At 47.3% G+C, this 15641-nt stretch overlaps 1 protein-coding gene across 6 annotated transcripts in view; it reads right to left on the reverse strand.

Moving 5' to 3' along the window:
* Positions 1-15641, reverse strand: part of FAM13A (family with sequence similarity 13 member A) — a 2868510-nt gene that overhangs the window by 1381382 nt on the left and 1471487 nt on the right. The window contains exon 1 of one of the 6 annotated variants that reach the window (XM_069630748.1): positions 12168-12252. The exons of 4 other annotated variants lie outside the window; for them this stretch is intronic. In XM_069630748.1, coding sequence (XP_069486849.1) covers positions 12168-12178 — 11 coding nt within the window. In that variant the 5' untranslated portion in view covers positions 12179-12252. Of the gene's footprint in view, positions 1-11589; positions 11868-12167; positions 12253-15641 lie in introns of those variants that run through there. One more of the 6 variants, XM_069630747.1, reaches the window with a different exon arrangement.

Below are 15641 nucleotides of genomic sequence, written 5' to 3' on the forward strand. Positions count from 1 at the left end.
GATGAACAACAAAAAACAACAAACACACGACCAATGCGCTAACACCCTATATCACCAAAGCAAGAGGAACTTCCAATCGACAACCACAACTCCTAGAAGATGAACCCGATGAAAACAAAAAACACCCAAAACAGAACCTAGAAGAACTCTTCGAAGACGCTGACACCCCGAAACCCGCAGGCCAACAAGAGATCGACCAGAAAGGAAAGCTCAACACCGTTCAGAAGACAACCTCAACAAGAAAGTCCAAACCAAACACCTCCAAACTTCACTGCAATCTAATAAATGCAAGATCCATGTCAAAACACTCAACAGAGATCTTCGACCTACTCGACGACAACGGAATTGACATCCTGTTCATCACAGAAACATGGCTGGACGACAACTACAAAATCACACTCCAAAGCTGCCTTCCAACCAACTTCAAATACCTACAAATAAAAAGGAAAAACAAAAAAGGAAGAGGCATTGCAATAGCATTCAAAGAACACCTGAAAATAAAAACGGACGAACCACTCAACATCCTCAACTGCGAAACCATGGTAATACACCTAACAGCGAGCCCAAAAACCAACATCACATTCATCCTGGTGTACAGACCGCCGACATATGATGCAACCTTCGTCGACAACTTCATAGAAGCCATGACCAATTTAGCCATCAACCACAAACACCTAATCATCCTGAGGGACTTCAACATCTGGTTTGAAGACAGTCACGCCAACTCTCAAAACTCACTGATTGAACAACTCACCACCATGAAACTACGACAACTAGTCAAAGGGGCAACACACTCGGCAGGACGCACCCTCGACGCAATTTTCGCCAAAGAAAAACTCATCACCACGGCACCACCAATACAAATACTGTGGAGCAACCACCTCATCATCCCATTCGTGATCACTCTTCCTACTCAAGTCTGCATCCAACCCCCAAAACTCACAACCACCACAAAAAGAAACTGGAAACACGTCAAAGAAAGCAACCTATTCTAACAACTGGAATTAACCAAACCCTCAACTACAGAACTAGAGCTAGCTGACCTAGACGGGAAAGCAGAGATACTACACAAATGGATTGCAGATACAATAGACAAGATCGCCCCAGAAAAACCATTCACCCCATCCAAAAAAAAGAGCAATGGCAAAATGGTTCACCCCACTATTGAAGGCCATGAAAAAGGAAAACAAAAAGATGGAACTGGAATGGAGGAAAGAATACAATGCAGACAAAAAAAAACACTGTTCCAGAAACAAATCCGCACATACAAGAAGGAAATTCAAAAGGCAAAGAGAAGACATTACGATAACAGAATCACCAATGCCACAACACAAAAAAAGAAATGTTTAGCATCATTAAAGAAATGAGAAACCCACCAGGCTGTGATAACACCCCAAGCTCCTAGGAGAAACTATGCAACGACCTGGCAGACCACTACAAGAAAACAATCAACGACAAACCATACAAAAGAGACCAACCAACCACAACATACAACCTAACGAACCTAACACGGAACCACAGCACAAACTCCTAAACTTTCCTGAAATATCAGAGAGGCATTCGCAATGCTGGTAAAACGAAGCAAGAAAGCTGGATCACCCATGCACCCCTGTCCCCCGGACATCTACAAATCAATCATCGTGCAAGAAAAGCCAGCAGAACACTACAGAAACCTTCTAAATCTATCACTAGCAACAGGGACTGTACCGAGGATCTTCAAATCAGCATATTGTTACACCTTTGCACCGGTGGTCGCTTTGGCGACAGCATCGGGTGTACAACACAATGCATTCCTACTCACCCAAGATGGCGGACGCCTCTGAATCTGATGGTGAAGCTCCCGCTGCAGAGGTTGCACGTTGTTTTCCTTCACGCCGCGACGATCATGTGACTCCATATAACCCGACCAGGAAGTTAAGCAAATGCGTCGCTACTCTCCAGATCGGCGCTTCGTAAGTTCGTTCCTAGGGAATCTGTTTCATGTTCCGTCCTCCTATCTATAGTTTTCTGTATCTAACTAACTGTGCTCTCTGCCCTTTCCTCCATTAGGCCATTTTCCGTACTCCGTCCGCTCACCTCCTCTCCCCTAAGGTCCGCTCCCAACCTAAAGAGTGAGTCTTGAGGGTTTATAGTTCCCGTCTATCCTCTCCCCATTCTTAGCTCAAATACTAACATCCGCTTCGGGTTTCCGGAAACTCTCTCTCTTTCCTCGTAGGACTCACCCCCTTCTCGAAGACTTTACACAGACTTCTCGAATCTCTCAACTCCATACCCGGAGTAAGTTAACATAGCTATTCGTATCAACATCAGACGATCGAAAGTGGAGAAAACTTACCTCTCCTTTCTTCCGTCCAGGACCAGCTTCGTCTGCACCGGATCTTTTGAAGGGAAGCTGGCTGATTCATCCTGAAGGTCTACAGTATCCTGTCATTACAACACAGGGTTTTTCTTCCCCGGAGGGTTTTCCCTGGGGACTGTGGTTCCTCCTCAGCTGAAGCTAACGGCTGGGAGGGAGCAGGGTTTCCCGGGAAGCCTTCACTATCTGCCTTGTTGCTGGTACGGAGTCCGCCCGCTGCCCAGGTTAGTGAACTGCATAATTGTTCTGTCTCATATTGGACGCATTGTAATAGTTAGCGACGCCAAAAATATAAGGAAATATCCTATCACAGGCTCTTGTGCAGACGGTGGACTCCGATGGAGCAACAAATGCAACAATTGATGGCTGCTATGCAGTCTATGTCTCTGGAGATGCAATCCCTAAAACAAGACAATGCTCAGTTAAGACAACAGGTCGCTCGAGCGTTTTCAGAAACTCCTCCTTATGCCTTGCATACCGATAAGTATGACGGAAACCCGCACAAACTCAAGGAGTTCCTGGATAGTTGCCTGGTTCAGTTTACCTTCAAAGCACGTTTTTTCCCTTCTGATAAGGACAAAGTAGGTTATCTGATATCCCACTTGGCAGGCCCTGCATTGGCCTGGGCGACACCCTTAGTCACCTCAGAAAATGCCATTCTAGACTCATACCCAGCCTTTACTAACAGTCTGCGGTCTATGTTTAGTAGGCAGGAAATTTCAGTCTCTACTCAGGAGAAACTGCTAGATTTAAAACAGGGAAATAAAGATCTTATGAGTTACGTGACTCAATTTAAACAGCTATCAGCTGAAACAGGGTGGCCGGATGACGGTCTCCTCACGCTGTTTCGCAGAGGTCTTTCCGAGGAACTGAAAGATGAAGTCTCGAAGGTTCCTCGTCCCGCCAATTTAGCCGAGATGATTGCGCTCACCATGCAGATTGATTACCGTCTCCATGAACGCTTCCATGAGAAGAAGAGAGGGAAACCCTCTCAACTATTCTCCAGTTCTCCTTCCCCGGTTTCTCGATCCCAGAAACCCGACGAACCCATGCAAATAGGAGTGGCCAGAGGCCCTTTGTCAGAGGACGAAAGAGAAAGACGGATGAGTCAGGGCCTATGTATGTACTGTGGGGCTTCATCTCACATGCTGAAGGATTGTCCCGTCGTCCCTCCTCGTCGGACAAGGAATCCGATGCGGGGAAACGCCAAGACCCTGTCGTAAGGGGAACCACGGCAGGAGGTCCTGAAAGGAGTTCCCCAAAAAGACTTGGTACTTCTCTTAAAGAGGACATTACGGAACACACTATGTTAGTACTTCCCCTGATCTTGAAATTACCAGACTTAGAGCTACGTGGGGTTCCGGCATTGATCGATTGCGGAGCAGCTGGCAACTTTATTGATGACCAATGGGCTGCGAAGCATGGAATCATTAGATCCGCCAAGACGTGTATAACACCCATTCAGGGGGTGGATGGTTGTCCCCTTAGTTCTGGACCCATTCGAGAACAGACTACTCCTCTTACATGCCTAATTTCAACCCACCAGGAGACGTTAGTTTTTGACCTGATAAAAACTGCTCATTTTCCCATTATTTTGGGCTTACCGTGGCTGCGAACCCATAATCCTTTTATAAACTGGAAGGCAGGAACTTTGTTTCTAGGTTCCGAATATTGTGTTTCCCATTGTCTTACTCAATCATCTGTTGGCATTCAAGCACCTTCCATGATGGTAGTACCAACCGAAGGCTCCTCAATTGGGATGGTCAGTCAGATCCCGAGGTGTCATCAACAATTTCAGTCCATATTTTCTCAGCCAGAATACCCTACATTACCTCCTCACCGTCGGGATGACTGTCATTTAGATCTGTTCCCTGATCAACCGATACCTTTTGGCCGAATGTACATCTTATCCCAACCGGAGAAAAAGGCTCTCAAAGACTACCTTCAGACTAATCTTCAAAACGGTCTTATAACTGAGTCCAAATCACCCGCCGGTGCTTCGTTATTCTTTATTCCCAAAAGGGATACAGAGGAACTACGGCCATGCATAGACTACCGAGGGCTCAATAAGGTCACCATCCCGGATAAGTATCCAATGCCGCTTATCCCAGACATTCTGGAAGCCGTTCAAGGGGCTTCGCTCTATACCAAGTTGGATTTACGAGGGGCATATCACTTGATTCGCATCGCCCCTGGCGACGAGTGGAAGACTGCCTTTCGGACCCCATTCGGTCACTACGAATATAGGGTGATGCCGTTTGGGTTGGCTAATGCTCCCGCTGTTTTTCAGCGCTTTATGGACCATCTATTCGCCGATGTACTCCTTCACTATGTAATCGTCTATTTGGATGATATTCTAGTCTTTTCACAGAAAATAGAGGAACACATCCGACATGTCAATTTGGTATTAGACCGACTTAAGGCCAACCAGCTGTATTGCAAACTGGCAAAATGCGAGTTCCACAGGAACCAAGTGACGTATCTTGGGTTCGTGCTGTCTGCCCAGGGGATTTCTATGGACCCTCGGAAGATCTCGGCTATATTAGATTGGCCTTCCCCTTCGAACGTCAAAGAGATCCAACGATTTTTGGGGTTCGCTAATTTTTATAGAAAATTCATCCCAGGATTCTCCGAGACCGTGCTTCCCATTACCAGTCTTCTGAAGAAGGGGAAGACTTTCGTTTGGGATGACCCTGCGCAGAAAGCCTTTTCGGAACTAAAGAATCTTTTCACGTCTGCTTCCGTTTTGCTCACCCCAGACCAGTCTCGACCATTCATTGTCGAGACTGATGCGTCTCACCATGCTCTAGGAGCAATTCTTTTGCAAAAGGACGAGTCAGGAGTAGAAGGACCAGTTGCTTATCTCTCCAAGACCTTCTCCTCCTCGGAAATAAATTATTCAGTCCTTGATAAAGAATTGCTGGCAATCAAGCGAGCCTTTGAGGAGTGGAGACATCTATTGCTGGGCTCGGCCTACCCGGTCGAGGTTCGAACCGACCATCACAACCTCAAAGTATTGCAACAAGCCCATACCACAAACAGTCGACAAGCTCGCTGGGCTCATTTTTTTCTACCGTTTCGGATAGAATTTACTTTCCTTCCTGGGAATCAAAACCTCCGAGCAGATGCGCTTTCAAGAAAGGATCCTCCTATCAAAAAGTTCCATTCTGAGCCTTTCTTTCCTAAAGCTACATTTCTGGCAACAGTGACTGATTTTCTACATATTGTCAGACAGGAAACGGCACGTCTAGATCCAATCTGCAGGAACTTACAAGAGACTCATTCGCTGACTCAGGAGAAGGGATACTACTTTTTTAAGGATCAGGTATTTATTCCGACCCCGACACTTCAGAAAGAAGTCCTGTTCATGTGTCATGACTCCAAGGCAGCCGGGCATCGAGGATATCAAAACACCCTTGAGCTGACTACTCGTCATTTTTGGTGGCCAGGGATAACCAAGGATGTCCAAGATTATGTATCAGCATGCACGGTTTGTCTACAGTCTAAGACTCCCAGGTATCCACCTTTTGGTTTACTCACCTGTATGCCAATTCCGGACAAGCCCTGGCAAGTCATTTCCACTGACTTCATTGTCGACCTTCCGTTGTCCTCGGGTTACACCACCGTTATGGTGACTATTGACTATTTCACGAAGATGGCCCATTTCATTCCTCTGCAAAAACTCCCTGGGGCTGCTCTCATGTCAAAGATATTTATTTCAGAAATATTCTCTAGACACGGTCTTCCTAACACTATTGTGTCTGATCGGGGTCCCCAATATATCTCGCAATTTTGGAAGGGTATTTGTCAATCATTGGGAATCAATAGAGCCCTTAGCTCAGGATATCATCCCCAAACAAATGGGCAGACTGAGCGCCTAAACCAAACACTAGAGACATATTTGCGCTGTTTTGTTTCTGCGGCACAGGATGATTGGGGAGATCTCCTACCCTTGGCTGAATATGCATACAATAATGCCAGTCATTCGGCACTAAAGACCAGTCCTTTTTACTGTTCCTATGGTTTTCAACCATCCTTTGAACCGTCCATCTCTAAGTCCTCCGCCAATTGTCCTGGAATAGACAGTCTAGTCGATGGTATTCAGAAGGGTCAACAGCTCGCTCGAATAGCTCTGCAGGCCGCCCAAGATCGAGCCAAGAGGGCTGCTAATCGCCGTCGACTAGATCTGCCATCCCTTCAAGTCGGGGATGCGGTCTGGTTATCAGCCCGGTTCCTCCCGAGACATCTGGTGCCGTCCAAGCTGTCGCCCAGATATTTTGGACCGTTTAAAGTGAAATCTTTTGTCGGTCCGGTGGCAGTCCGACTAGCGCTGCCTCCTTCCTGGGCCCGTCTTCATCCGGTCTTTCACGTCTCCCAGATCAAACTATCCGTGAAGGATAGATTTCAACGCACCCCTGCAGTTCGTCCTCCTCCGATGATGACTGATACGGGACCAGAGTATGAAGTGGCAGAAATTTGCGATTCCAGATATCACAGAGGCCGGTTGCAATTTCTTGTGGACTGGAAGGGCTATTCTCCTGCCGAACGGACTTGGGAATTGGCATCGGGGGTTCATGCTCCCTCGTTGGTTCGACGGTTTTTCAGGCGGCACCCTGGGAAGCCGGGTTATGCGCCTCGTAGGAGGGGGCATACTGTTACACCTTTGCACCGGTGGTCGCTTTGGCGACAGCATCGGGTGTACAACACAATGCATTCCTACTCACCCAAGATGGCGGACGCCTCTGAATCTGATGGTGAAGCTCCCGCTGCAGAGGTTGCACGTTGTTTTCCTTCACGCCGCGACGATCATGTGACTCCATATAACCCGACCAGGAAGTTAAGCAAATGCGTCGCTACTCTCCAGATCGGCGCTTCGTAAGTTCGTTCCTAGGGAATCTGTTTCATGTTCCGTCCTCCTATCTATAGTTTTCTGTATCTAACTAACTGTGCTCTCTGCCCTTTCCTCCATTAGGCCATTTTCCGTACTCCGTCCGCTCACCTCCTCTCCCCTAAGGTCCGCTCCCAACCTAAAGAGTGAGTCTTGAGGGTTTATAGTTCCCGTCTATCCTCTCCCCATTCTTAGCTCAAATACTAACATCCGCTTCGGGTTTCCGGAAACTCTCTCTCTTTCCTCGTAGGACTCACCCCCTTCTCGAAGACTTTACACAGACTTCTCGAATCTCTCAACTCCATACCCGGAGTAAGTTAACATAGCTATTCGTATCAACATCAGACGATCGAAAGTGGAGAAAACTTACCTCTCCTTTCTTCCGTCCAGGACCAGCTTCGTCTGCACCGGATCTTTTGAAGGGAAGCTGGCTGATTCATCCTGAAGGTCTACAGTATCCTGTCATTACAACACAGGGTTTTTCTTCCCCGGAGGGTTTTCCCTGGGGACTGTGGTTCCTCCTCAGCTGAAGCTAACGGCTGGGAGGGAGCAGGGTTTCCCGGGAAGCCTTCACTATCTGCCTTGTTGCTGGTACGGAGTCCGCCCGCTGCCCAGGTTAGTGAACTGCATAATTGTTCTGTCTCATATTGGACGCATTGTAATACATATATCATATCATGCCACTCCTGAAAAACACAAGTGGCGACGTAGAAGACCACTCCAACTACAGGCCGATCTCTAACATCCCCTACCCGGCAAAACTCCTAGAAACCTACGTATATAAACTAACCCAAGAACACGTAGAAAAACACCACCTGCTAGACCAAGCTCAAGTCGGTTTCAGACCAGCAAGAGGAACAGAAACAGCACTACTATCCATCTGGGATGACCTCAAAACTAACGCAGACTCAAACACTACCTCAGCCCTTATTCTGCTCGACCTCTCCACAGCCTTTGACACAGTTAGCCACGACACCCTGACCAAAAGACTATAAGACATAGGCATAACAGACACAGCACTACTCTGGACCAAATCATTCCTAGCGGACAGAACAGAAACTGTATGGATTAAACCATTCAAATCCACTCCTCAAGTTAACGACTGAAGTGCCACAAGGATCCTCACTATCTCCACTATATTTCAACATCTACCAGACTCCGGTCATCAGAATCTTCAAAAAATACAACATTACATGGTACAACTACGCAGATGATACTCAAATCATCTACAAAATCAAAGACACTGATGCCGATCATTCAACCCTAATCGACTGTCTAAAAGAAGTCTTCAACTGGATGAATGCCAACAACCTGAAAATAAACCCAGGAATTACAGAAATCATGATCATATCCAAAGACCAAGAGAACGAAACCACCATCCTGTGGCCTACGGAAATGGGAAACGCACCAACACCATCTAAGGTAGTAAAAAATCTGGGAGTCCTAATGGACAACACGCTAACCTTAGAACCACAAATAAATGCAACAGTGAAGAAATGTTTTTCCTCCTCCACACAGCAAGAAGAATTCTACCTTTCCTCTTCTTTACGCACAAAACACTCACTATCGTTGTCCTCCTCAAGTCAAGAATCGACTATGCAAACAACCTCTACCTCGGAATACCAGAATATCTCCTGAAGAAACTACAACGGATCTAAAATGCAGCAGCAAGACTACTCCTCAAACTATCCAAAAGAGACCACTTCACTCCCGCCCTAAAAACACTACACTGGCTCCTAGTAAAACATTGCATCACCTTCAAAACAATGTGCATAACGCACAGGGCAATCAGCGGACAAGGAGCAGAATTCCTGCAAAAGAAAATAATCTACAAATCAACGAGACCCCTCCGATCAAGCAAAATCTGCCTGGAAGTTAAACCATACCTTAAGAAAAAACTTGGAGGCACCTCCTTCTATCACTTAGCCGCAAAAACCTGGAACAACATCCCAAAAGAAATAAGAGAAACAAAAGATCACCTAAAATTCAGGAAATCACTAAAAACCTGGCTCTTCAACACCACAGACTCAAACTGAAAACCGAAACAACAGAGAAAAAGGATGACTAAACTGGAAAGGACACGGACAGCCCCAGAACTGACAGCGAAGCTCCCACAGCACCTGGACGGGTGACACAGGATAGACTGGAACACAGACAACACGCATGGAGACCGAGTCAACTACCCCAGCCAATCCCACCCAACATCTTCACCCGCCCCTTAGTTACCACCAGGTACCACAGTGTTGTGGAATTGTCGAGATATTGGCAATCACCACACTACCTGAGTTGTTGTCATTGGCAGGTGCACTGGCCACTGGAGTATGAAGGGAGGACAGGTGGGGCTATGAGAGAGCCTGATAAAGGTGGGGGCCAGATGAGAAAGGGACCTTGAATGCCAGACAGGCCCAGATCAGGACAGAAGCGCATCAGGGGAGACTATGCAAGCCCAGCGCCTCAATTCAGGATACAGATGCCAACTAACCAACTCCACTAACATTTCCCCGTCTGCATACACCTCTCAGACTCCAAACCAAACACAACCAAAGACCTACATCACACCAAACCGCACAAACTTCACTACATTGCAACAAAACAAAAAAACACACATAGACTCACACGACGACTACCGGCCGCAAACACCCCAGGCCCAGCCAACGGACCCAACGGGCTGAGGCCGCCAACAGCACATCACTGCTCTCTTGCACTTTTCCTCCTTCCTCCCCTCCTCTTTCAGAGCCGCCAGAGCGCCAGGGGACCACTTCGGTGGTGATAGTGCGCGGTACAAATGTCCTTTAACATTAACATAAGTACTATACCAATACAATAAAAGTGCGAGTAAGAAGACAGAGCTGGTTGACAAGCTAAGTGCAGGGTGGTAAGGGAGTCAGTGCAAGGACTGGATGAACGTGCAAGAAACGCATTACTCTTAACGCTATGCACCTGCACTTTTACCAGAATGAGAGGGACACTAGGGCTCCCTACGAAAGCCATACAACATGCACTGGCATGAGTTTGTCAATGTTGGCCAACACATACTTTGAACCGACCTTTCCAATATAATTTTGTTTTTAATGTTCAAGATACACCTTTCACCCTTCCCTCGCGTGCATAACTATATGAAGTGTGAACTGCACAACTCCTCAATCAGTCTGCTGATCACGCAAAGGGGCGTGGTCTTTTCGGAATCTTCGAGGCCATGATCTAAGTGAGTGTTGCTCTTAGTTATTTCGATACATAGTTACCATGCTTGGTTCTCAGGATTCCTCAAACACACCATTTGTTTTTGACCTTTTAGTGTTGGGGCACGGTCCCAAACAAAATAAAAAGTGCTAGCTGTCATTATTTAAAAACATGAGTGTATATAGTGTTCCTTACATCCAGGGGTGGACTGGGTACAAAAAGAGACCCTTGAAATAATGTTCAAAGTGGCCCCATATTACACATTTTCAGCAGGCTCAACCCTTTGCTTATGAGGAATTTTGGGAATAAAATAAATTACCACACAAAAGAGGGGTAATCTCCAGAGTTCCCAATAGGCCAGTTCACCCCTGCCTACACATCGTGCCCCACGGGATCTTAATATGGGTACACAATGATAAACTCTTGAGCATACGTGAGAATGTAAAACTTGCTCAAACCTCTCATACAATTGATTTTCAAAGTACGTCTATAGTAGTAATCGGGCTTGTATGGAGGGTGAAAATGTCCGAGGGGTGGGGGGCTACTAAAGGATATGCACAGCATTTTGCACAATACTCTGCCATCGAATTTCAAAGTGTAGCATTTTCTTAATTCGAAACGTTTGTCATGAATGACCGCAAACTTAATTTGTTGCTTTAAATTAGCTTTTACGGCCCGTTTTGTGCGTTATTCGTAGAGCATTTCGAACTTTTGTTTTCTGGATAGCTAACAAAATAACTCCTATGGCGAAAGCTAAAGTGTTGCCGAGGGTTACAAACATATAACAATTGGATGCACATTGTATAAACTTACTATCCAGAGAACCGATCCAGACTAATGCACTTTCACGCCCCACCTGGCAATCCCATCCCTACCAACAATAACGGATTACATTATAAAACACAAGTTCCATCTAAGAGATAACGTGTAGATAATCCATATGCACAAACATTGTTTGCCAAAAAAGCAACAGGAGCAACTCCATTTTATAAAGCGCCAAACGGAACACAGAGAAAACTGGTTTCTGAATGCACGATTTCATATTCTGAGAGCTCTGCAGTGCCAAATAATAAAGGAGATTATAAAGTGGGGGATTGCAAGATTAACAGAAAAAAATTGACAGTTACATGCAAGTGGTTATAAAAATAATACAAATACATAGTACCTTTGTAACGACATCATTTCACAAGCCATTCCCAGGGTTTACAGGAAAACATATAACGATTGCGACTTCTTAACAGAGTCAGGTTGGAGTTCAGCAACTCCCGAGCTCCTCCAGTGTTTACAGCACACCGCAGATACGGCAAAATATGGAAGGAAGCTCCCGGACAAGCCCGTGTAGTCCTCGTCTCCTCAACAAGTACGAGTTGCTCACTGTGCAGCTACAGGAGACCGAAGCACAGCCTGACCTCTTTACCCCACAGCACTGAGATACCAGCCTATCAGGGAAGTAAACGGCTCTCCCAAACTCCCTCCTCCTCCGCTGTGGTTACTTACAACTCGCTCATAAGTGTCCAGATATGCCAATCAGAAGAATGCAGCCAATGCGCACCAGGGAGAAAGTCCACTCTCCCAAGATCCCACTAAGGAAATCGACTTGACAGCGAACAAACAAGCTTGCCGGTTACACGAGGAGTGTTCAGCTGAGTTGCCCGATACCCCCCCACCACCACACTGGGCATGTTTACGTTTCTCTTGCATTTTCTTGGCTATTGGAAGTATTAGCAACGGTAAATAACTTACAATCCTGCCATGCCATCTTGTGCACGCAGCCTTCGTGCTCTCAGCCAGTCACTGTAAATAATGTTTACAACCAAGTTGCGGCAGCCACCATCCCACAGCAACCGACGTCACTGGAAGCACGTAGCCCCTCTGGGGACGCAAGCTGCAGCCCTGCACGCACCAACACATCAATTAACCCTTCAAAGAACGTGTTGTTCATGAGAGCACGCCCAAACGCATGCATGATCGCTCTATACGATTAGTATTATCCACATCTATGTTGGAGAGTGAAATAAATGAAGAAGAGGGGGAAGCTAAACATTGAGCATTGACAGCCTTTCCCGTTGACATGCATGCCAACATTCTCGGGCACCTGGGAGGGAGCGCTTGCCACAGAAATAGGAAGAAAGACATTTTGCCATAGGATTGTATTGGAGATTTAATTATTTTAGGATGGAGAAAGGAAAACAAGCATTGGCAGTGCCAATAGTTTTGGCTTTTTGGTATTTTCTTTAATTGGTTAAACAAGTTAAAAAAAAAATTCATTTAATAAAATTGTCATTTTTTAAATAAAAGTAAATGTAATAATGTCTTCCCATTTATGTGTAATTTCCCCTCCAGTTGTGTACCCGCCCCAACTTTTTGCTATATTACAACTGAATGTTGCCCCAGGCTGGAGAGGTGACCCTTCTTAAGAAAACAAGTTCCTTATTACTGCCTGTCCGACAGCCGTGCTTGACCTAGAGCCGAAATCCAGACAGTAGTGCTTGTAGAAGGCCGAAGGAGTGGCCCACCTGGCGGCCCGGCTGATGACCTGCCACGGAACATGCCTCTAGAATGCGACTGCCGTGGCCTTGGCTCTGATAGCATGGGTATGTATATTTGCCGGAAGTGGCTGGTGCTGCCCCTCATAGGACCCCTTAATTGCCGAAGACCATCAACCTTGCTATGGAGGCCTTAAAAGCCTGATATCCTGGCTTCGACCCGTCAAAGGTGACAAGAGAGCCTCAGATTCGCAGAAGCTCTTGGTTCTATCCAGGTAGAACTTTAGAGCGCGCCTAACATCTAGACAGTGCAGGACCCTCTGAGCATGGTCCTTAGGGTCCGCGAAAAAAGTGGGTAGCACTATCTCCTCATTAAGGTGGAACGAAGAGACTATTCTAGGAAAGAATGCGGAATGCGTTCTAAGGACCACCTTGTCCCTATGAAAGGTAGTGTAAGGCTCGGAAGCCACAAGAACTAGGATCCCGCTGACCCGGCATGCAAATGTAAGACCCACCAAGAGGGCTGTCCTAATGGTGATCAGCCTGATGTCCGCGGACACCATTGGCTCAAAGGGCTTATGCGCCAAGGCGCCAAACACTATGTTGGAAGTTCCACACGGGGTGTGGCATCTTGATAGTCGGGTAGAGCCTGGTGAGGCCTGCCAAATGTCTTTTAACAACTGGGTTGGAGGAAGAGAAGACCTCCTCCTCAGAGTTCCAGTAGGCTCCGATGGCCGTCAGATAGGTGCGGCAGGTGTCTATTTGCACCCCGAGTGGGCAGGGTGTGCAGAGAAGGATAGCACATTGTCCAACGTGCAAGTAAGAGGATCAACCTCCTTAGACTCAGCCCAGTGGCAAAACCTAGACCACTTACTTTTGTACTGTCTCCTAGTAGCATCGCTCCTAGCATCCCGTTTGATGTCTAGGTTAGCCTGCGAAAGGCACAAATGCTTCAATGTGACCTGTTAGCGAACCACGCTGCAAGGGTTAACTTGTGAGGGGCGGAGTGGATGACCCTGCCCCCTTACTGCAATAGTAGATGAGCTGGGCCCAATGGAATGTGAATTGGAGACTGATCCGACAGGCTGAGCAGCTCCGAGAACCAAAAATCTGAATGATACTGAGGTGTCGGGACTCCCTTATCTTGCAGATCACCCTGTGTACCAGGGGAGTGGGAGGAAATGCATATGCGTTCGTGCTTTTCCACTGTAACTAACGTATCGCCCAGGGAGCCTAGGCCCTGTCCCTGCCTGTCAACACTGTCAGATTCTTCCTGTCCATCACTTAATGCAGCAAAGTCCCCCTCCTCACCTGTTTCTTCTGACGAGGAAAGCTGCTTCTTGCCCTTCTTTCTCCGTTCAATCTGCTTTTTCCGGAAGAGATACGGTCTCCCTCGGGTGGAAGCCACTATGCTGCCTTAAGTAACCAGGCAGGCAAAGGACCCCCTCCCGAGGATGCCTGAAAAGAGGAAAAAGCCTGTGGCTGAAAAAACCTCTTGTGTGACTGTTTCATGAAGGACGTCCTCGTAAGTGGTGATTAAGTTGGTTAGAAGGGCGCCGGGACGGTACACCTTGACTCAGTATGGAGACGAGGGAAGACTAATCAAAAAGAGGCCGTTCCCACCAGGATGCAGGCAGTGGAGAGCAGCAGACTCCTCGCGACCAGACAGCGCAGGCAGGAAGGTGGAGTTCGCTGCAGTAACTTGCAGCAGTGTTGGAGCGGGAAGGAGCTCTGTGGACAGTCAAGTCGGAGAGGAAAGAAGCTCAGTGGAAAGGCACAAGAGAGAGGAAAGAAACCACAAGGGGAACAAATAGGAACGCCAGAGGGCAAAGGTAAGTAAGATGGGAAGCGGAGTCTGAAGCTGAAAGAAAAAGCACAGAACGAGACGGGAGGCTTGAGAGGAGGGCAGAGCGAGAGATGCCGCCTAGATAGAAAAAAAGACAAAAACGGAACCAGCCCGAAGGAAGGGGACGAGACCCGTGGGGGGGATTTGACCAGTTCCTAGAGCAACTAGAATAAGCAGGACAGATAGGCTGAGAGGGGAAAAAGTAATAAAAGAGCAAAGCCAAAAAGATAAGAGTAGCACAACTTAGTGTCGCACCCGGAAGAAAAGGTATAGTGTGGGTTTGAACGCTCCTAAGGAAGAAAGAGGAGTAGTTAAAAAGAGGAAAGGCAGCCAAAGCGGCGAAAGACAAGAACGTTGCAGAGGGCGACGTAAACAGCGCGAAGGAACAGTTTAATGGCGGTGACATCTCCAGTCCCATAAGCGCGAGGATGGTAGGCGCGTGACACTGCCAGGACGCAAACTTAGGGCACTTCCTGTTGTACCAGGTTGTACCAGGTGGCGAAGAGATCCACCTGGGGATGACCCCATCTGTTGAAGACCGCCTGAAGGACCTGATGGTTCAATTGCCATTTGTAATTGTCTGCCCCCAGCCTGCTGAGCCTGTCCGCCTCCAGGTTGGACTCCCCCGGGAGATGGCTAGCCCTCAAGTGAATGTTGTTCTCCAGAGCCCACTCCCAAATGCTAACTGCTAGACTGCATAGGGGAGGAGACCTGGTGCCACCCTCCTTGTTGATGTAATACATGCTGGTGGAGTTGTCAGTTTGAATGAGGATCATCTTGCAACTGATAAGCGGCAGGAAGGCTTTGAGAATGAGCCAGATCGCCTTCAGCTCTGGCCAATTGATATGGGCCTTCTGTTCCTGAAGAAACCACACTCCATGGACA

The sequence above is a fragment of the Ambystoma mexicanum genome, chromosome 6q (genome assembly GCF_040938575.1).
Source record: "Ambystoma mexicanum isolate Mex_15411 chromosome 6q, UKY_AmexF1_1, whole genome shotgun sequence".
Taxonomy (NCBI): Eukaryota; Metazoa; Chordata; class Amphibia; order Caudata; family Ambystomatidae; genus Ambystoma; species Ambystoma mexicanum.